Source organism: Ptychodera flava, chromosome 7 (genome assembly GCF_041260155.1).
Source record: "Ptychodera flava strain L36383 chromosome 7, AS_Pfla_20210202, whole genome shotgun sequence".
Taxonomy (NCBI): domain Eukaryota; kingdom Metazoa; phylum Hemichordata; class Enteropneusta; family Ptychoderidae; genus Ptychodera; species Ptychodera flava.
The window spans coordinates 12,033,642-12,057,170 of NC_091934.1; the positions used below are offsets into that span (position 1 = coordinate 12,033,642).

The 23,529-nt window shown below is 36.0% G+C and overlaps 1 protein-coding gene across 1 annotated transcript in view; it reads right to left on the minus strand.

Moving 5' to 3' along the window:
* Positions 1-3,616: 3,616 nt before the first annotated feature.
* The window catches only part of LOC139137822 (protein polyglycylase TTLL10-like), a 34,364-nt gene continuing 14,451 nt past the window's right edge, over positions 3,617-23,529 (minus strand). The window contains exons 5-12 of the mRNA XM_070706088.1: positions 21,379-21,574; positions 17,999-18,117; positions 11,068-11,277; positions 10,125-10,311; positions 9,460-9,631; positions 8,917-9,057; positions 8,399-8,609; positions 3,617-7,696 (exon numbers count right to left, since the gene is read on the minus strand). Coding sequence (XP_070562189.1) covers positions 7,377-7,696; positions 8,399-8,609; positions 8,917-9,057; positions 9,460-9,631; positions 10,125-10,311; positions 11,068-11,277; positions 17,999-18,117; positions 21,379-21,574 — 1,556 coding nt within the window. The 3' untranslated portion in view covers positions 3,617-7,376. The remainder of the gene's footprint in view (positions 7,697-8,398; positions 8,610-8,916; positions 9,058-9,459; positions 9,632-10,124; positions 10,312-11,067; positions 11,278-17,998; positions 18,118-21,378; positions 21,575-23,529) is intronic.

The window sequence follows — 23,529 nt, forward strand, 5'->3', positions numbered from 1 at the left end:
TATTACAGTTCATTCATCGCTCCCGAATAGCGCTGATCGCAAATGACGTCACTGCTCTCTCTCATTAATATGCATAAATAAACATTTGTCCGCTTTTTCCGCATAAACGACGAAAATAAAACCTGCGAGTGTTAGAATGGCTAGTTAGCGCACACTTATTTGTATGAATTGATGACTGAGACTACACTATGCAACAACTTCCGCGCATACAACAACAAAATTTGTCCGAATTTCAGCATATTTGTCCGAAAGTCGCGCGCGTGCAGCTATATTTAGTAACAAACCCGAAATCGCGATCAACGCTATTGAGTTGTCGGGAACTACATCATGTTGTGGACAGATCCTATCAGTTTTTCTACCATCGTGCATATCAAAGCCGTTTTGCAATAAGCCATTAGGCCAGATAAAGTAGAAACGATGCAGATAAAATTGGGGAATTATGTGAACAATTAAGAAGTTTTAACTGTTCCGTCTGCTCAGGTTTATGTAAATAAAATTCGGATGTGAACAACAAGACTTGGTTCAGAAAGACTGTCTCTGGGGTTGTTCTAACGACATACAATCCATACCATTTCCCTAAATGTTATGTCTAACTACGGTGTCTATGCCAGCGAGAAAGCGTTTCGCGAAATTTGTTCGCATTTCTCCCTGTCAGAGTTGAAGTTTATCTGCCCAGTCCCGGAGGTCAAGTGTGTCCTCTAGGATCATCTTGCTCGACCATTTTTCCGAACTTTCTGCCACCGTCGAAAAGTTTTGAGAATTGATCTTCCTCCATTGTAAGTTTTCTGAATCACTGATAATGACTAGAAAGAAATTTAAATTTACGTACTCTCCATCGATTATCACAGAATTTGATTTACTCAATAACTTACAATGTACTGACTTATACAGAAATCCAAGAATATGGGATCATTTATATGGATGAAATTTGAATAGCTGAAAAAATCAACTTGTTGAGAGAAAAGAACCGTCACGGTGATTGACTGAAAGAGGTAATACAGCCTTTTTTATTGCCAATGTTTTTGTCGTTGCGTTAAACTTATCAGGCATACAGCTGTATTGTGACTTTACGTGTCCTTCTTCTTCAGTCTAGTTTTTTGATTTTACAAAAGTAATGAAATGAAATTAAGATTCATGTTCCATGCATGCTATTCTAAATTCTGCTGCAACGCCTGAAAGAAGTTTCAGTTATCTTGTTATCATTTATCTGCAACATTCATAATAATACGTCATTTCTGTGATTGTTGGTAAACATTCATCTCAGTTTCCTTAATGACTAATTTTTAAGCTACCTGAGTGAAGGTTATCATTACCACTGTCGACTTTTCTCTGTTATTTTTGTGAAGTTAAGTTACGCCTTTGTAACTGAAGAGTGTGCCCTTTTTGTTGGTTTTAATTTATTCTTTATCTTATTTGTTTGTTTCGTTTAGCCACCAGGAAAAAACAATCCCGTCATACCGTTGCATAGTCGCATCTTCCACAACTAGATATTGCATCCTGTACAGACTTGCTCCAAGTCTATGAGCATATGAATATCAAAAACAGAATAAAATTGAAACAATGAGCTTCAGCAGACTGTCAGGCTTGGTGATAGCTAGCTGTGGTGTTTTCAGACGGGATTCCTGGCTTTTACTGGTTTTGACTTTTACGATTTTTAACCCCGCCACCACATCGCAAAAGTCAAAACCAGCATGTAAAACGCAGGAATCCCGTCAGAAAACACCACAGCTATGGACCCACAGCCAGTTGATAGCCTGTTGCGTAGATCGTGGGGTGAACGCCTTGCCGGATAGAGACTGCTCTGACGAGAGAAGCCAAGCGACAGGCAATACTGTGTCAATTTGTGACTCGGCGAGATATGGCATTTTAATACACATACAAATGTATGGCACTTAGTGTTTACAGGTTAGTGTTGGGTAAGCGAACTCATATATTACTAGATCTTGCATATGTGGATATGCAAAGGTGTTTCACCTCAGTTTCGTAAACAATATTTACATAAAATTTATACAGATATAGTTTTGCTGGTCACACAGTACAGTCTCGCTTCTGCTGCCTATGATTACAGGTTTGTGAGGCAGAGTAGTACAGCTTGATTTTTGCTCATCCATTCATTTCCAATGTTCACTTTTGTTGTTATTTGTAGCCTACCTGCCTGTGACTTTCTTTCCATACAGTTTCAGTGATGTAAACATAATGGAATAAAGGCACTGCCTGTTACAATAGTATGTGTATCTACTGTGCTTTGCAAACAATGAAATCTGAAAACAAAACTAGTGGAAGCTTTATGGTCACTTTGTGCGAAATGGCCAGAAATAAGAAGAGACTACCCCTTGCATTTGTACCCTTGACAACAGGAAACCATAGAAAGGGTATAGGCCAAAGGTGTAAACAAAATTAAAATTTGGGGAAGTGGGTGGTACAAAAGATTAAATAACAAGAAAGTATTTTGATTATGAGATTATGAATTTATTCATCAATCATGAGAATACTCATCTCTTGTCAGATAAAAACTTCAAATACTGATTTCGTACAATTTTTGTATTCTATATCATATAGATCTGTGGACGGATAGTGAAGACATTAAAGTAATGGTACATGTAAAAATGACAAAATATACAGAAATACTATGTAAGGTACAAATGTCTCCAATTACATACTGAAAGACCATACAAGAAACACTTGGTAAATATTGTCTCAATACTGATAAACGCAATGTGTGTGTTACGGTGCTGCAGGTCTGTAGCTCATAATTAATTACTAATTTCCATATATGCAAATATCACATCATGTGACCTGGTTAACGTTTGTACAGACAATTTCATGTTTCGTCTTTCAGAGAACATGTTAATTATCATTCAAAGTGCCACTGAGCATTGTTTAACTTTGGAGAAATTTGTTAGATAGAAGTTTGGTATTTTACATATATGCAAAATACAGAATAATTTTGAAGTCATGTGCTCCAGTTCAACTATTATGCAAGGACCTTGTTCTGAGCAATCATGATATTCATGTTGAGTATTCTGTTCGTTTTTGTGAAGACACCTACGCAGGTGACATTTGAAACATAACTGACAGTCATTTTTGCAAACGGGAAAGTTACCAATCAAAGTGCAGCTACGGAGCTGCCGCTACACACAGCATTACAATGAAAAATATGTACAGCTGCCAAAAAAAACAAGAAAGCAGATGCACTCTCATAAATCCTACATGGACCTCAAATATAAAGCAGTGCATTTGAACAGCAACTGACAAACATCATCCAATATTTATCTGTGTTCAATCACGGTCACTCTAAGTGACCTTGGTTCGGTGAGTTTGAAAGAGGACTACTTAATGAAGTTGTGACTGGGTCAAGAGTATTGCTCAAGGTATGAAGCAAAAGTCGAGAATATGAACCAGTGTTTAAAATATATCCCACAATGCACTGATTTCTATGATGTCATCGAAAACGCTGGCATAAGATATCAGCAGGTCGTGTATTGTAGTGTAGCAAGTAACAAACTGACCATGTGTCAATGTGTTGGTGTCTGTTGGTAAAGGCGAGTTACCATCCCTGGATGTCTGTTGAGGTGTGGCAAAATGACTAACGAGACCAAAAACAAATACGCAGGAAGACAAGGAGAGAATATTTTGATTTGCTGAAGATCTTGGAAAGGGCAATGACATTGATTACACGCATTGATAAAACTAATGAAAAGGACATTTCTGGGATTTCATTTTGTCTCATCAATTTCAACAAACAATGAAGCCAGACTCATGTCAAGGCATTGTTTATTGTTTTTCTCTTCAATCTTTTTCACCATTTCAGCCTATGCTACACAGTGCTGGGTACCTGGAGAGCCTTATGATGGAATATAGATTGGTATGACATCAATACTACATGATAATGTCCCAAAAGTTTGCAATTGCAATGGCTCAAATCTTGGGCAGGAATATTACATCTGACCGAAATGGGAAATATTCCACAAACAGACTGTTTCATGTTTAATATCTCTTCATCTCATCGATCATTTTCAGCAGCCTGGCTGTCATGGATTTCTGAAAACCATCATCTTATTGTAAGTTGTGACATTACCTGAATATTATCGGACTTATAAAACAAGACACAAACTGAAACTTACAGCGGTACATTACCGGTATACCACAGATAAAGACAACTGCAGCGTGTACTATAAGTAAAAGCTAGGAATACTATTTCAGTTTCAAGCAAACTTTCACAATCAATTCATTATGAAAACTTCACTGTAAATTCAACCTTTCTGCTACATTCAAAACACTTCAACTTGAAAGCACCTAATTAAAAATAAAAAAAACCCAATATTCTGTAAAACCTGAACATTTGCAATATACTGTCAAAAATCGTTCAACTTGACCTTGTTTTCATGGTATTTGAATGGACGGCCTTTTTTCTTTCTCTACTGCCTACCCTTGTTGTAATTCACTGACAAGAAAATATATACCTTGACATTTCAGAGATAATTTTATCACAAAGAATTGATATTGAATCAGAAATTATATAACTACCCATAGAATTGTATACTGATTGCCCATTGGCTGAGGGAAATTTGCATATCAGGTCATCTTCATATTATTTGATCATGTGTTGATTTATATTATAATCTGATTGACAACTACATGAGTAGTAAATTCTGGATATAAAGTCAAAATCAACATTCTCTACATGAAAATGTCGGCAATATCAAAAGCCTTTTCGAACCTGATAGCAATATGTTGCCTCCACAACAGGTTTGAAGATGGTCCTTGATTTTGTAAAATATTTATACATATTAATAAACACATGAAATATGTAAGATTGCATGTCACATTGTTGATGATGGGTTAATTATTGCTTAGTCTGTAGGAGAAACAAATTTTTGAAATGACTCTAGTTGTCAAAATGACACAAGTACAATAAAGGTTATGTGGTATGGTGAAAAGATTCAGTGTTGAACATTGATCACATTGTGATAATAAATATACATTTTGATTCACTGATATATTTTAAAGATACCTTAGATCATTTTCATTATGAGTGTGAAACACATTTTCAGTTCACCGAGATAATTCTGCGATCACCCACATTGGCATTTAAAAATGTTTTCATGAAAGATTCTTAATAAAACAGGGCCACAGCAGAGATCATAATGGCAGCTGGAATGATCCATATGGTGTCCCTGATTGGCCGATAAAAGCCTGCATGGGTGATTTGATTATTCTGATTGGTCAATTCAATTAGGCTTAAATCTTAAATTCAGATTCAGATTCAGTTTCTGATGCAAAAACCTATCAATATCCCCGATCATGAATTGCAATTAATTAAAATATATCTGCAGGACAAACAGGGTTTAAACATCACAGTTAGTTAGTTATGAATTAATTTTACTTCATTTTTATTGTATCCTAATAAAATTATTGATCAAACAGATACTAAATCAGCCAAGAACACTGTACACCCATACTGCATAATCAATATGACTTGATGCTGTGCCTTTACTAATTCAAAGACTATGTATATCTATCTATCTACCACATGTATCAGAATCAGACTTCAGCTTGATACTCAATCAAGAAACCTCTTAGATTAATAGCACTTGCTGCGTCTGGTCTTTCAACATCTAAACACCAGCCTTGTTGACCTACCCAGTCTACCAAGTGATCGACAATACCACACAGACCTATTTGGGATAAACACCTGTTTGGCAGACGACCATTGCAGACTGAAAGTACCCTGACAAAAATCATAAAGTTCCCCGTGTCTGATAGGCAAACCTGATTGCATTTACACCTGAATTGCAACAATGGAATGACATCAACTGTAAATGTTAAATTAAATCAGACCTGTTTTCAATGATTAGATAATACACAGAGTAAAATCCATGAATTGGAAGATACACGGATGAGCAAGCCTATATTATCCAGATTGGACTAAGCTACCATCCCTGAACACAGTATGCAAAGCACTCACTGCTGTCCATATTATACCAGCAGATCAAGGCATGTTTTATCAATGAGACTAGCACTAAAGCACAGTTATAGGGAGGGGAAGCTGACTGGGTCTAGGTGTAAGAGAGCACACTATATTTTCCTCCCCTCAAGGAAGTTACTTTCTTGAATATTTACTGACTTTGGCAAATAGCAATCTAATACATACATAAATACATACATAAAAATGTGAAGGATTGTATAAAATTGTCAAAATATACAAAAAATGCCTCTACAGTTCAAAGGTAAATCTCAAACACAAAATCAATAATACTTCATCCAAGTTTTTTGTGTACTCAGTGGAATGAACCAAAGTGAATACAATATCATCTTCTATGATGGAAGTATAAATAAAGTATTGAGATTTTCTGACAGCATTATCAAATATTAAAAATCTCTGAAAGCAGTTTTCTTTTACCACTTTTAGAAACCCTGATTGACATAGAATCAAAATCTCAACAATGTCTTTTTAAGGTAGCATGCGCCTCGAAAGTGAAAAACTTTTGCTCAAACTTTCCTCACTGAAACTTTCAGCCATTCTCTTACCAAATCAACAATAAAAATTGGGGGTCACCGTGCAAAGTTTGGAACTAGCAAAACAAATTGCCCAACATTTTGTGATATTTAAAATTCTAAATGGCCACCATCCTTGTGTTTACTCTATGGAGAAAAATATTTATTGGATTCTCATAAAACTAAGATGATGAAAGTTTTCTTTCTCCAAGAGCTTTCAAATGAGCCCCACAAGTGGTAGATCAGAAAAGAATTGTAGAATTTGAGAGTGAATATCTGTCCCAGAGGCGTGTTCTACCTTAATTTGATGCTGATCTTTCTCTGTCATGATGGATCAGTTGATCCAGAATAGCATTGATGTTAGTGCAATACCCCCCACGTAAAGGAACTTTCATTGTGCCTGGAATCATCTGGTTGTTTTGGCAATACAATGGGTTATTCGGGTGTAAGTTACCATTAGCTGTCATCTTGAAATTCCAACACTAAAGACACTAGCACATAGGAAGACTGCATAGATATACAAAATATAGACTGCGTTGCTATTGAAATGTGCTGTTGAACTTCTATCAGGGATGACGTTTATCTCATCCTCCAACTCTTATCTTTGGTAAAACAATGGAATGAACCATTTTGAGAACAAAAACATAAAAAAAACCCAGGCATATAAAACTCACTGAGATTTCAGAGAAGATTCTGGTAAAGCTAAAATCGATGGAATGATACTGTAGAATATCAAACTACTTTCACCCCTTAAGAAACAACTTATGGTACAGCTTGTACCATTGTCGGTGATGTGCTTGAACCTGTATAACAGGGTCTTTGGGATTACAGGATAGGTAGGGAAGGTTAACATGTTATCTGTGGAAGAGATTTTGAAGCTATGATGCTGCCCCTGATGATCTGCTTCCAGTCGATGACTTCACTAGTGTTTCAGTCGGTGCTAAATACGGTGACACCTTCTTTCTCGTCGGTGACACGCCAGGTCGCCGCTTGACTGGTGATTGTGACCTGGCCCTTTGATTGGCCATGCTGCGTGGACGGGCACTGCGGGGGACTACGGCATTATCAGTCGACTGCCCTCCTCCACCACCTCCCCCGCTGCCTGAGCCATTGTAGAGTAGTTTGAAACCCTTCAATGCCTTCAGTGGCATGATTGGCTTTCCTTTCCGACTTTTCTCAAAGATTTCCAGGGTTAAATCTGTGTTGGGAATAACAGTGACATTGAAATCAGACAACCATCTGACAAAAAAACAGTTGATGTATGATGAACTTCCACACAACTGCCCTAAAACTGAACAATATCAACTATATAATTATGTGTCCATCAAGTCAAACAAATAAACAATGTTGCTACCTATATTCATTCCCTGGGCTAATAAGGTGAAAGCATGGTTTACTTTCATATGGACATCAACTCATTATATTGAGGTGGAAACTTTCACGTCACCAGAAAAGAAAAGAAAAAAAAGACGAAAGGTTTCAGTCATTCTTTACTTTGTAGTAAGCTGTTTCTCCTCTTCGCGGGTAATATGTCAAACGTTCAGAAATTTAAAATAGATGTTCCATTATATTGCCCTCAAAAAAACACCTCCTTTCCTTCAAGATATTTCTCTTGCAAGAGTTGTAGATTTTTAATTGCGCCCTCTACGACATAAACAGTGAACTTTTGTTTTTATGATTGGATTGGAGGGGTGGGATTGGTTTTGGTATGTAGTGTTTAATATTAATCTCTCACTTGGTTTGGGGAAGCATCTTCTTATAGACCATGTGTCTTTTGTGTAAAAGGTACTTCCTGTTGACATTTTGTTATCAAATTTGAAAACTTACCATACCAGGCTTTTGATTAGAGTGGTGTTCAAAGTGACAGATTACTAAGCATTTAATCTGTAAATGTACCTACCTAAAGTTTCCTCAATGACACCTGGGATGACTTCCATCAGTGCTTCACAATTGACATGTAAGGCCGGATTCACATTGATTTCAAGCAACCAAACTTTCATGTCTGTATCCAGCAAAAAGTCAAAGCCATAGAGATCAAAGAATCCCAGCTTGCATTGCAGTTTATTCTTGACTGAGTGGAAGCACTGTAGCATGATTTGGTTCATTCGTTTCTATGGTAACAAAAGAAATGGGAAAAGTGTTACACTACAAACAACCTGTTGAGTCAAAGCCCTTTAAAATAGGAGCTTGAAAATGAAGCCTGCCCTCTGTGACAAAAAAGTTGTATGGCTTTTGTTTTTTCATATTCCGTAATTCACTCACACAAGTCTTATGGTATTTTTATATTGAATACTGACATAAAAACAAGTATTAACCCCTTCGAAACAAAGTAAATAATGCAGATTTGAACAACTTATAACTCATTATCCTGGTAAATCTACATACAGGGGAGAACAGGGGGAGGGGAGTATCACTTACTGTAAAGAAGCCATACACCCAATTCTCTGGCAATCCCTTTTCTTCGGCAAGGTTGGTATTTACATGGTCGTTGAACTTGTCCATACTCCAGCATGTCTCTTCCTTCACAGATTCATAACTAGGGTCTTTCTTCTGGACATACTGTGGGCAATGTAAGTGTGTTGAAATTTAGTAAGTCTGTGTGTCATTCTGATGGCAACTGGCAAGATATTTTATCCTAAATCATCAGCTTACTTCTAAAGATGAATTCCTTTGGCCCAAATTCTTATCCTCCTAGTGCACTTCCAGAACAGAAATAGAGAGTATTTCTACTCTTGCATGTGTTTTATGTGAATTATTTGTGTCAAACAACTGTTTAAATGCAGAGCCATGACTAAAATACATGACACAATTTTGAGCTTGCTTGTAAACCCCCAGTTTTCTTCTACAATACATGACAACTTTGTGTATCATCTTGAACTGTTGAGTAAGCTTGATTCATCATCCCTCCTGTCAATCAAGTTTCAGCTCACTTGATTGGTCAGATGTGCTGTTTCCACTCACCTGATTGGTCAGATGTGCCACAAGGTCTTTGTCCTCGGGGTCATAGTCTTTGCAAGAGAGTCGAAGGTAGCCCTTGTGGTAGAAAATCATCTGTGGATTGGTGCAGCCAACCAGCATGTACGCCCTCACATCGAACTTCTTACCATTCAGAAGAAGTGGGTTTGGAACATATCTATCAAAATAATAGAAATACACAGCAACATGGTTAAAAAAAAATTGCAATCTCTTGTGAAGTTTGAAAATCCTTCTCTTGATGGCTAAACGAAAATGATAATGCACAAGCACAAATCCTATACAACATGTACGAGTTGTGAAAGAGACTTTAAAGGGACAGCAACTGTATATTTTGATGTTTGTTTCACTATTTTTATTTTTTAATGTCAACTACATATTCTTGTTCTACTCCCCAAAGCATGTTAAGATACACAGTGTTCAGCTTGTCAACTCAGTACGTACATGTGTAGACGGCATTGTTATTGTTGACAGGTGAATTCTGGTCCGGACTGCAATTCAAAACGTCAACAATAACTGTGCATGTAACACATATACATGCTGTGTTGACAAGCTGAATAGTGGGGTGTTTCAACATGCTTTCAGTACAGTTAGAACTCGGGAGTTTAGCTTTGCTTTCAGATGACTCGTGTCAAAGGTCAAAGTTTGCCAACCTTTGTATGAGTCTTTGCATTGGTGGAAGCCTAGATTTCTTCTTCTGTTGCGTTGTTGGTGGTGCAGCACTGTGTTCCTGTTCATCAGCTGGTAGGTACTTCTTCTTGAGTTCAGTGATGTCATCCACTAAGTAGATACCTTTCCCTTGATTCATACCAGTGGGTTTGCAGATCCACGTCTCACCTTCTGTGACAAAAAATAGGAATGGGAATAGTATTGACATATTAAAAGCTTTGGTAAGGACAGAAAACAGGAGTGTATGGCTGAAATCAAGTTAGGCTATTTTGCTAGCGTCTCAAATATTATCATCAGTATTGTATTACACAATACAACATTTCGTATCATCTGTCAATTTTTCAAATATCATAAATATCACAAAGTTCTCAGAACTGACTTTTTTATGAGAAGTTTCTGGAATAAAATTTGAATGAAATTTTCAAATCTTCCTGATAGCATGTTTGTGGCCTTATCTTAAATAATATGAGAGTAAAAACTTCTTAGTTTTTTGCATCTTTAGTAACATGTATATACTGTAATGTAACTTTACCGAAAGGATGTACCATTGCAGCGCTGGTTGAAGTTTTCCATTTAAATTGTCAAGGGCAAGGGAATGGATTTCATGAAAGAAGATGAAATTTTCAATATTTTGCAGAGTACTATAAACTTCAAAAAACATCATGAAAATTTGTTATTGAATAGATAAACATAGACTACTTGGTGTTACATGCATCAGCATACCAATCATAGGGTATAATCCTATAATGCATTCTGTGATATTTGCATTTTGCGAACCTCTTCTTCCTTCCACTCATATATGCTTACAGACTGGTCAAACCAAAATACATGCAAACTGTTGGATTAAACTGACTAACGCTGGTTACATTGCATTGACATATGTATACGGTGGACTCCATACATGGACAAAATGTACGTTGGACTCACCTTTGAAAGTTCCAAAGAACGCATCTCTGTCAGATTTATAGTCCAGGATATAGGACTCTGGGACAAACTCTTCCATCTTGAGTAGCCTAGGTTGTTTTGTTCCTTTCTTCACACGGTCCATCACTCTCTCATACTCCCGTAGGCTAGTTATCAAGCCAACCTTGGTTGCTAGGAGACTGCTGTTTGGTATCCTGTTCACAAGCTGTTCCCCTGGAAACGTTCAGAGAAACAATTTGAGGAAACAAATTCCTGGTTGTGTACTTTGGATTTGATTTTCTGCTTTATTGAATTTTAGACAGTTTCTTATTCTACTTTGTAGCACTCTGCTTCTATTCTCAAACGAACACAATCTGATCAATTGCTGGAGTTTACACCACAGCGCCCTCTGTGGTCAAAAATGACCAAATTTCAAACTGGCAAGTCGTTTCGGTGGCAAAAACATATTCATACATGACAGGCAAACTCAAGCCAAGATGCATTTGAAGCTTAACAGATCACAATCATACAAGGTGCTGAGGAAACCTTGTATACTTGGAAATGGTTTAAAACCTTCTGTAAGGAGATATAATCAGGAAAAGATCAAAGTCTTATCAGAACTTGTTTTCTGTGCTTCGTTGGCCCTCTGGGAAATGGCAAATGCACAAAATGCCTTGTTGCTTTCAAAAACTAATACAAAATTTACTGAGAATGGAATAAATCCTTTCTACAGTAGTGATATCTTCATTTTTTATCTCATTTCTGATGCGTTTCTCCCCCGTCCTTTCTCCTTGACGGGGCATTCTATGAAATATTTATACAAGTATAACATTTAAGTAGGCTTACTACCATTTCAGTCAAGATAATGTACCGCTGAGCTTTTACTTCCCAGATTAGACTGCCTTGCCACACAAGACTTTACAACCAGGTAATGTGGTAAACTTTCAAGTACCTATCACTAGTGTCTTATCATTTGATCAAAACCCAATGTACAATATTTGAATGCGTTTGCACTGAGGCATTTTTCAGACTTTTGTACAGCAGAAACTGAAATCCGTCTGCATGGCTTCAGTGATAGTAACATGGGGCAACATTAGATCATATTTATTTCTCCCACTCAGGATCAACATGGCTCATTCCTTCTGTGACTTCCAATACTTTTTCGTAACATTGGAATCATGTAAATTTGCTTGCTACTGGAAACCGTAGTCTACAGCAATGGCATTGGATATATTTGGGATATTGTGTGGGTAGAGGGAATTGAATCCAAACAAGCAGCAAAGTTACATATACTGTTCATGTATGAAAGTTTCGTCAGAAAAAAACATGACTATTTTTAGCTGACTGACACTGAATGTGATTTTATTTTGCTAGTCTGAATCAATGAAAAAATCTTGCAGACATTAAATGTGCACAATTACAGAGTATGTGGTCTATCAATCTCACACAAAATATTCTTTTAGGAGGACTACTATAATTATTTCATGTACAGGTATTCTTATATCCATCCGTGTTGAAGCAACCTTCTGTTCATCCTGGAATGGGGAATAACTCTGTTGATGATTGCTTCTCAATGACCATAATTCAACACAGCCAACGTTTTATGTCTGGCTATGCCCCTTGCAATGATAAAATGACTCACTGAAAACTCTCAGTTTCACTGTTCTGATATTGTTTCTGAGAGAAAAATACTCGCCATTTTGGATCCCACTACTGCTGTTGTTAATTTGCAAAACATTACCATACTGTTCACACTGATTAGCCAATAGCATCATCTCTTTACACAATCACATGATTAATTTATGTGGTCACACAGCGCAGTCAGCTAGCTGATAGAGGGCTCACGATTTCTCATTTGACAGGATGCTACGAGATTGACGAGAAAAATGATATTTGAAAGTAAACAAATAAAAGAATAATAAAATACATCAATACATTAATTCTTGATGTTTTCTTCAAGGTTGAATGGAATGATATTTACGATAAAGGATTCTACATTGGCTTCTCACATAAAATACATGATAGAAAGTTCACGGGGCAATCCTTGGATCTTTGATACAAACTTGAAGTTTATGAATATGACAGCGGTTCTACATAAATACGGAACACTGTAAACCCGGCTTGCCTGGAAATAAATTGGAAATGGCACTGAATTTTTATATTTCAATCATTTATCAGTTTGGGATAGGAAGACATTTTACTGAATGAGAGGGGGTGGGACAATTAGCTTATCTGCTATTGTCCCAGGACATAATGGCTGACACGATAAAAATCAAAGTGCATGGCTTCGTGATATTTTCTGTTGCGTAGACAAAGCCGAAACCATTAGGTGAATTTGCTGTTAAATGTCAGGACCATCAATCTAGGACTAAAGCTCCGAGCTACACAAATATAGCAGAGATTACCGGGGGGTTGTTTGGGTTTTTGTTTGAAAGGTGAAAGGTAAAACTTTGTATACGATATGTATCATAAAATCTACATATACATGTTTGTCAATCAAAATTATAGAAATTTTTATAACGATGCATATCATTCTGTCTTGTTTTTCAAAGACTATTAAGAGATCATAAAATAGAAATCAAAAAACAAACAAATTTATAGCTTACTGAATGCTTCAATAACTTTTCCAACAGTATTTTGAACAAAGCATACTATTTCTAAGTTTTGACTTCTTTTTATGACCAGATAATAATATTAATTTTCTTTGGTATTTAATTTTTTTTACACCTGTAGTGTGTTGCTTCACCAAAAAACATCGATGGTGAGCAGCCATTTTAATTCCTAACTGCATTGACACCCCATGACTTCAATTCGCCTGTCTGTCTTGTATTATATCGGTGCATGTAAACGTTGATGAATAAAATAACTGCATATTAACTAAGTTTTCCTTTGAAACAAAGCTCACTCACGCAGATCACAAACCATCAACCTACAGCCATGGACACACTTTAAACCTTTGTACAGGTCAGAATTATAATGCCCAATATTTCTGAGTTCTGTGAGTACATTTAGAAATTTTGAAAATTTCTCCTTGTCAACTCTCCATGAATAATGTTGCATATAGATTGGCAGATTGTGTGACAAGCAAGACAAGAAACACTTATGAACATCTAAATTCATGCCTTATTGGATAACAGGACACAGTGATTATGGAATATTCTTATGGCTGAAAGTATGTATTTTCTAAAAATTCTTCACAATAACATCAAGTTTCTTTGGAAATAGCGGTCTGGGCAAAAATGGCAACTACATACAGTGTGATCCATCTTTTTTCACAACTATTACATTTTCCTAATCATTGTGCGCAGGTCCCATCATAAAATCGGAGTGAAACCTTTGGACTGTACCAAGTGACAGTTGTAATGGGGGTGTAGTTTTTAAATAAATGAAAAACCAAACCAGACTTACAGACTGCCACTTATAATTACAGGAGTAGAAAATCTGGCCAATGTGGCATCGTCCACACCAAACGCCAAGGATATGTCATGCATTCTAGTGTTAGAATATATGTAAAGAGTCCAAGATCTTGCCGCCTCTACAGGTATATGAACTTTCTAGCTTTCTTAAGTATGATGCGACTTAAGGATGTACGATCGATGAAATTAAAAGTAATGTCATTTCTCTAAATTGTCGATTTTTGGATTCTCCTTTGTAAGTATTATCAAAATGTATGATAAAATATAGGGGTCACCGCGCTCGTTTTTGAGATACATGACCATGAATTTTGCTATTTATGAGAAAACAAATGCTGAGTCAGCATTTTTTCACCAATGCATTTTCTATGGACGAAATAATTCAATGCTGTTTATCTCAAAAGTTAGCGCGGTGACTATATCGTTTTATTTGATCACTATCATTTATTTCTCTAGACTGAGCTTTGTGCAAATTTTCATGAAATGACAATAGTAGAAATTGATTTTCCAGCAAATTTCAATGTAATCCTATGGGAAGTGACAAATTCCACGCACGCTTACCGCTCGTACATCCTTAAACATTTTATGCACTACCCAAAATACTATGATGATAGCATTTTAAAAATTCAATAACGTTTTTTTAGATTGTTAATCCCACAACCTACTGAAGGTTGATTTAAAACATCTTCAATCCTGACTTAAAAGGGTTCTCAAAGTTTGTTGTACCCTGATTTCACTCCATCAACAAGGCAATGTTAGCAACCAGTACTGTCATTCAGTGACAACAATGTCATGAATTCAAATGACCCATTATCATGTCATTGGAACTGGCATACCAAATCAATCATCTGAAAATCTTTCATTTTTTTTCCTTGCTGATTACTGTTCCCATATTTTGACAGCATAAAATACCAACCTTGTGAAATAACTAGGGGAAACCTGGGTGTCATTTATTGGCTGACTGCCTTCAATAAGTCAATATTGTCAAGTATCAAAAAACCATTAAAATCCCGGAGTCTAACCTAACACAATTTTCATAACAAAATGTGAACGATATAAAACTCAAATTGCTATCAATTCATAACCAAACATACATGAACGGTCACCTGCTTTCAAGTTATTGTAAATGACAAAAAATTTGGTTTCATATTTGGATGTGTTATGGAAGAGTTACAAGATTGGGCTCCAATGGGTTTCTTGCATGATATACAGAATTGTATCATTAAACTTTAGCCTTCATATTCTACAATCATGAAAGGTTAAATTATTCTCAGTTACTGACAAAAGAATTTGCGCCCTCACTTTCCATATTTATAATCACAATTCTACAACTTCTCGATTTGGTTAACCCTTATATCTAGGAGTTCACTATAATTCATGAATTTCATTTTGTACAAGTAACTTTCCAATTTTCTGCTCCAGCTGTTATGGTTTTTGATCGCTCGATAAAATACTTCACATTTTGTATCATTATGGGACATTTTTCCCATATCATAAAATCAAACTGCTTATTCTGGTTCAATTTTTGGTGAAAACTTTTACCTTTTATGGTCAAAGTTATAAAAACAGATGAAAGCTTGCGGGTGAATGTGAAGCAGCTATTTCATTAATATGCAAATTTGATGAATCCTGCAAACACTGCGGCAAGCATAGCCGACAGAATGACATCTACAATTAAATTTTCCTCTTTGTGGAGTTGTCCCTGTTGGTAGCTTGCATTCCCCGCTGATCTGACCGCTAACAGTAATATCAAATATTGAGATTGCCAGAGTCAGTATGTTTTGTGACTGAAATTAGAAAAGCCATCATTTGGCCTCCATCGCCGGCGACTGGCAGATCATGAAAGCCGTCGCTGTCAATCATAAATGGCCCCAGGATGGCATCCTCCGCGGCAATTGCACGAACATAAAAAAAGAAAATCAACCAAATATTACCATTGTGTGATTGGAGTAATTTACGGTCTGACTCATCCCGTAAGCCCCGTCATCAAATCGTGAATGAATCAGTGACTTCACACAAAATAAATGTCAGCTAGCTGGAAAGGATTTTCCTTTTCATCCCAAACACAATTGATTACGACAGTATCCCTGAGAGGAACACAACATAAATCAAAGGGGATTTTCATCATTTTTGTGTCATTACCATCAAATGAGTATTTCCTGTGAAAATAAGGACAGTCACTGGAAAAAATAAAATGCTCCTATAAAAGTTCTGAAAATTTGTGCGATCGGTTTACATGACTAGAATGGTACTTTTTTTGATAACTTCCCATTTGGAATGTACCATGGGCAAGTGATGTCATCATAAATTTATTTGTAGCCTTTGCAAGCAAAACACAATCTCTAATTATAAAGTCATTCATTTTTCCCGGGGAATAGTTGTATCCATGGGAACAAACACAGAACAAAGACCTCGATCTTTTTCTTGAAGTGAAAGACAAAATGCCCTTCAGGAGTTTACTTTTAATCGGTATCTCCATTGTCTGCTTCCCACGCAATTTTTTCAAAACAAATATTTTTCACCGCTAAGAAATGGTCACAAAGGGGGAATGAAAGAACATGTCGTGACTCTGCGTTTAATGCTTTGAAAAGCAATTTCAAAGTAGTTTATGGCTAGCGTCAAGACATGAGTAATGTTGAAACTTGTCTGGGATGCAAATTACCAACAGAATGGTTCCAATCTTGTATGACGTTATTTATTTTCCATCATTCTTGCATCCTTGTATACAAACACTCATGAACAGGAAAATACTGACAATAATAAAATATATAAATGTATCAACTAATTACTTAATTAATATGCTTTGTTGTCATGGTGACAACTGGTTGAGATGAGCATAAACTTTGTAACTTAAGAAATTCAGGTCTGATGTACCCTTCTTCAAATTATTTTTTTCACTTCTTGGCTGATAAAGCAACTGATTAAGCTTTGCTGGGAGTTACAACTGAATGATAACTACGGAAGATGGGGAAGTTGTGAGGATTTTGGGAAGATGAAACTATTCTACAAGACTTGAGTATGAAAGAGAAGAGTGCCAATGATAGGGTGCAGTTATGGAGCATAATTATACCAAATTAATGTAATATCAGATGAGATAAGGTGCACATCCCGGGGAATATCTGGTGCACATCCCGGAAGATATCCTTATCGGGAAAACCAACCTTCACGGAATGACTGGTAGTTTATGTTGCATTTGAGTTCCACCCATTTCAGTTTGAAGTCGTCGCTAGCCTTATCTCGTATCCTACGCCATCCCCGAGCCAATAATGGCGTTTCAACTCTGATAAAGACAAACAATCAATGAGTGTCAGTCATTGGCTGCCGGTTGTAATGGAATTCACCATTAGTAGATAGTAGGGGGGTTAATGAGAATATGCTTCTGTAAGAGAAAGGGTTTTATTTCAAATTTGGTCTTGCGATTTTGTGACAGTGATAGGGGACGGTATTGCGGAACGGATGTATGCAAATTTTTTTTTTTTGGGGGGGAATGGGGAGGTGGTAGGGAAAGCAACACGCTTCTTGGCATGCACACTGGGACATACCTTCTTTGAAAGTGGAAAAGTTGATGTGACTTTTAAGCTCCACCCATTTCAGCTTGTAGCCATGACTGTATCTGTCATAAATGCGCTTCCAGCCTTTAGCTAAGAGAGGCTCTTCAACTCTATTGAGTGGAAAAGACACAGCAGGAGAAAAAAAAGAAAAAAGGGAGAAAACAATGATAGGCTATGAAAGAATAGGCACGTGACATTACGCAACTGACATTTTACATTTCAATTTCATGCAGTGATTGTGTGAACATCAACAAATTGACATAAAACTTACAGAGTTTTCAAAAATGTGTTCATTTTGAAAATTTCATTTGTTTATTTGAAACATCTGACTTTCTCCTGACTATGGCCTGCTTTTTCTGTCGCTTTGATGACCTTGACATTCTGATTGTATCTGGGTTATTACGGGGCCAAACTGATCCAACCTCCAACCGAGCTAAAAACATGTATAATTTGACGATCCTATTTTTCCATTAAATGGAAAATCCCTGCGGCTACAAAAGCATAATAAAGTAATATAAATTAATGACACACAGAATTAATTGTGACATGTTTCATGATTAGTAAAATGAAATGACTGTATATCTTAATGTCACTGGAAATTACAAAGACTCCAACAATTTCTGAGGTGGTGTGTTTCGAAATTCCAATTCAACTGATTGCATGTCCATATTATTTGGTACTAATATTTGACAGACAAAAGTTTGCGAAATGTGATTTTTTCCCCTGGATAATTGCTAAGATTAAGATATTTCACACTTTTTGTAACAGTACGGTACACAGGCGGGACTGATTCTTTTGATAAGAAAGACTGCTTGCAGAAGATTATATGCAGAACTACACATCATTGTTCAATATATGAAACGTCAAAACAGAAAGATTTCCATTCAAATACTGTTACAAATGGCTCCTGGATAAATCAGGATATGTTAAAATTTGACACACAGATTAGATGAGTTTTTTGTTTATTCAGTTATCGGTTGTTAACGTAACACTGCATCCAGGGACATGAGCAAGACAAGAATCAAAGCATATCAGCACACACTGGACAAGGAGGAATTCAAGATTGAGCAGACAATGAACATTAATAGGAAATGAGATAACTAACTTTAATACCAGGACAAACAAACAATCTGACATTTCATGGATATAAATTATTAGAATATAGACCTTACAGTCACCTTGAGTAAAGCCATTCATACATATTCAGATTTGCTCAATATTTTCACAAAACGACATTTTATGCAAAATCTGCATATTTTTGAGAAGTTTGACTTATCAATTTATCAATTATAATTTCATTAAAAGGAGAGATATCTTCTGTTTATAGAATTTCATTTGTTGCTTTGTGTTACAGAAATACTCTCCAAACATTGTTAAATGAATAATTTGTTTGCTAATGGAAGAAAAAAGAAAAAAAAAATCTCTTTCAACGCAGAGATTTTTCCTTGATATTTGCACCATACTTAGTATTTAAACAGGATATTATATGGCACTTTACTTCTCCAAGATTAGTTGATTCTACGATTCAATCTCTGTTTCTAAATTGGATTATTAAATATTTGAACACTGCCTTTTCATGTAGTGCGTTTGTTAGAACAGTACAGCAATTCGTAAATGGCATTTTTGTAATTTGGCAAGATAACAGGTAACATCACTAGTGAAAGTATACTCTACAACGTGTATTTTCAACTGCTAAGACAGGATTTAGGATGTGTATCAATTTCAAAAAAGGGAAATGTGATTGAATAAGATTGCAATTGTAGATATTTAAGTGAAATACAATTTTGCATCAAATATTTATTGCTTGAAGCCAGTGAGCAATTTGCTGATAAAATGGTGGGTTTTACAAATCTAGGCTTCCTATGTAGCAATGATATGCCTCAAAAGATAGAGCATCGTTGACTTGGCAACAATATTACCGGTAGTTATCTCATTTCCAAGGAGAAAGAAAACAGCAAAGCTGGGGTAGAGAGGGGGAGCGGTGCAGAGGAAATACAGTGATGGCAAGCTGATGAAATGGTATTGGAAATGAATGTGAATGTATCGGTAATGATATTGACTGATTGATTTATCAGTGGATTATTTTTCATGGGGTTTTGAAACTTGTGTGACAGCAGAAATGGGATGGTGAATGTTTTGTTATGAAATGTTAACATGGGGCATTGTAATACTTTAGACAACCCTTTGTCTTGTTAGAACACTATCATAGAACATGAATATCAAAAAACAAGTGTGTTCTGTGACATACATGATTTCACCAGCCAAGTGTGTTTCCCGTGAATCGTACAACTATTGGTATTGGTTTTTTTCCTTGCATTTTGGTATTGTTTCTGTTTATTGTTATTTTTCATCTTCATTTCAGATTAATGGCAGAGAAAAACATTTTGTGTGTGTGTGAACATTCTACATACCAAAATTCACTTTCATTTTTGCTCATAAAAACATTTTCAGACCACATAACACAGGGAATGCAAGCCTTGGTATACAGAAACAGTTCAAGAAGCATACAATCTGGCTGTTTGCTTCCATAATGAAAATATCTTTGCTTTTTCCAGTGATAAAATATTCATTGTAGGAAAAGGATACAGATATAATATTTGCCGAAATAACATTTTTGGGCATGTCTTGAGAGACTTTTCAAATCTCAAAATATCTGTTCACAAGGCTGAATTATTTCACATCTTGAATCATGTATGTCACAGATCTTGTGAGATATAGTAACTCTGTTATGCAGTAGTTTATAATGTTGTGAGGTGTGAAGTCACTTTGACTATGCACAGCTTGCTGTGCAACTATTGTCTAACTTGGTGTCAATCCACACTGTCATTGGATGTGTATGCCAGAAAATAACATCAATGATGTCACCCTTTAAGTGTTGTAATTTTTCCCGCCAAAATTTTAGTGCAACATTTTACCAGTATTTATGAATTTTTAAGTAATTTTTTTGATAATTTTTGGGCCAAACGGGTTTCACATTTCATTGGCTACAGCTTTTCATCAAAATTTTGGCAAAAATCTGAAAAAAATTTGACTGGGGTACATTTTATAAAGGCGACAAAAATTGACTTTGGCACTCAAAGGGTTAATTAATATCCGTGTCTTTCTGTCATTAACCTAGTATGTTTTTGTGTTTGTTAGTATATACTAATATGGGTCACTCTCCATGTGGTAGATCATGTTTGAGTCTCAACATGTGTAATTTACATAATGTACTCGTCTTGTCACTCTAGGCATATTGCTGTGTACATGATAGTGTCTGTGCTTGTTCTGTGTAAATACTGTTAGTCTCAAATATTTTAAATTGTCATGATACGATTGATCAAAGTTAAATCTGTCACACTTTTGATCTGATAATTTCAGATGACACTTACAGAGACACTCCGTTGCCACCACCGATGTAGAAGGCTGGCCCGGACTCTTTGCTTTTGCCACTTTTCACTGTACTGTTCTGATTGTTCGGTTGTTCGTTTTGGTCTCCTCCACTGGATGACCGATTCCCGCCTGGTGTTCGGTTCCCTTGCCCCGAGTTGTTGTTGGAAGTGGAGTTGGAAGAACCCCTTTCACCTCCTGCGAAAAGTAGAAAACAGTTTTGGACGATTTTAGAAAACTCACAATTTTCAACATACAGTAAGAGCAATAGTTAGAACAAGATGGTGTACCATAATGTAGAAAGAACTGGAGAATACTGGGTCAATAATCAGCCATATCACTATTTATAATTATTCTAGGGAGTACATTTCAATACAATTACTCTATAAGACGCCTTAGAAAAGCTGATTGATCCAAGAGGAAGGGTCCACTATTCTGCAGTTACATGTTCCATTGTAACTTAGATAGCATAGGGTACACTATTAGAGGTGACCTTCCATTTTTGTAGGGTTCACATACACTGAGAGGCATGTGTCTTAATAGCATGGCCAAAACAGAACAACACTTAACATGTTTGCATGTACAAAAGGCACATTCTAAGTTTCCATAGCAATGAATGCAGACAGAGAGACATGACTCAATGCACAGTAAGTTTTTCCCCGAGGCAGTTGTCTACACAGTTTAGTGAAACTTGAGTCAAACCAATGCGTGGAATGGAAAAGCACAGTTGGCTAAATGCTTCGCCTAATTGGCTGTAATCTCATAAGAGATGTCAAGCTGATCAGACGTAAGCTGACATCATTTCTGAAAAGATGTCCATGGTCGGAATAGATGAGCAACTTTCTGGAAAATATTTTGAGGAGTTTACATACAGACCTTGTTTATTACATCTGTTGTCAAGAATGATTTATCAAAAGCTCACAAAACAGAATTGACAAATTTCTTTTGGATAACCAAACCAGGAATTCCTGTATGTTCTTGACAGTGATGTGTGTAATTCTCTTACGACAACATTTTTGGACTCTTAGGGTACGTTTTTGGACTATTTTGAAATCTGAGAGGTCAGTCTTGCTTATATTATCAGATTGGTACAGTGTCTTTATACATGTATGTTGTGAAAGGCATACAGACCACTGGCTAAACTTGAACACATAGTGTGGATAAATAGGAAATGACATGATTACTGGTAACAATGAAGAAATAGTTTATGTATGAATAAGCTAATGTCAGTTCTCGCTCTTTATTTATCTACAGCTGTATCTATGGGTATCTATATTATATATCTGTCTATCTATATCTAACTGTCTATGCATCCTTCTCTTACATGTGTATTATATACTTGTATGCATAAATACATAAAGTGTGTGTGAGTGTGTGTATATATATATATATATATATATATATATATATATATATATATATATATATAATATACATATATACACATACAGTGTATGTGAATATTATATATATATATATATATATATATATATATATATATATATATATATATATATATATATATATATATATATATATATATATATATATATATATATATAATTTACACAGTCACCTTGGCACTGCAAATGATTATTAAAACCAACCAATCAATGCAAGCCGATTTGATAAAGCATCAACCACACAGAGAACTGTAGATGACATTCAACATGGCTTTTCTTCTTTCACACTCACAGTATGATTTCTACTCATTTATTTAGGGGTAAAAAGCATGTAGTCTGCATTAACCGTTCCCAATGTTACAGTCCTTCATCATAAAGTGTGTCTTATGCAGCAACTTAAAATCTATCTACTGTTGATTGACCAATCAGAGTGCTCAATTCAGGGTGTTTTATTTACTCATAAAGCCTTGGTCACCAAATTCCAGAAACGAATGACAGCGCCGTAGTAAAGTACTGTCCAATCAAAAGTGAACATGTCATATTCTATAGACATCTGGTACGTTTTAATATTCAAATTTGGTAACACAGCGGAAACCAGCTGCAACCAAAATCTGCTGTGCCCTAGGGCATTTATGTATGTGCCCTAGGGCATTTATAGGATGTTCCATTACATTGGAAGGCTATTTAACAAATAAAAGTTTTAATTCATATCCCAAACATGTTACATTGACAAAGGGACGGTTGACGTAA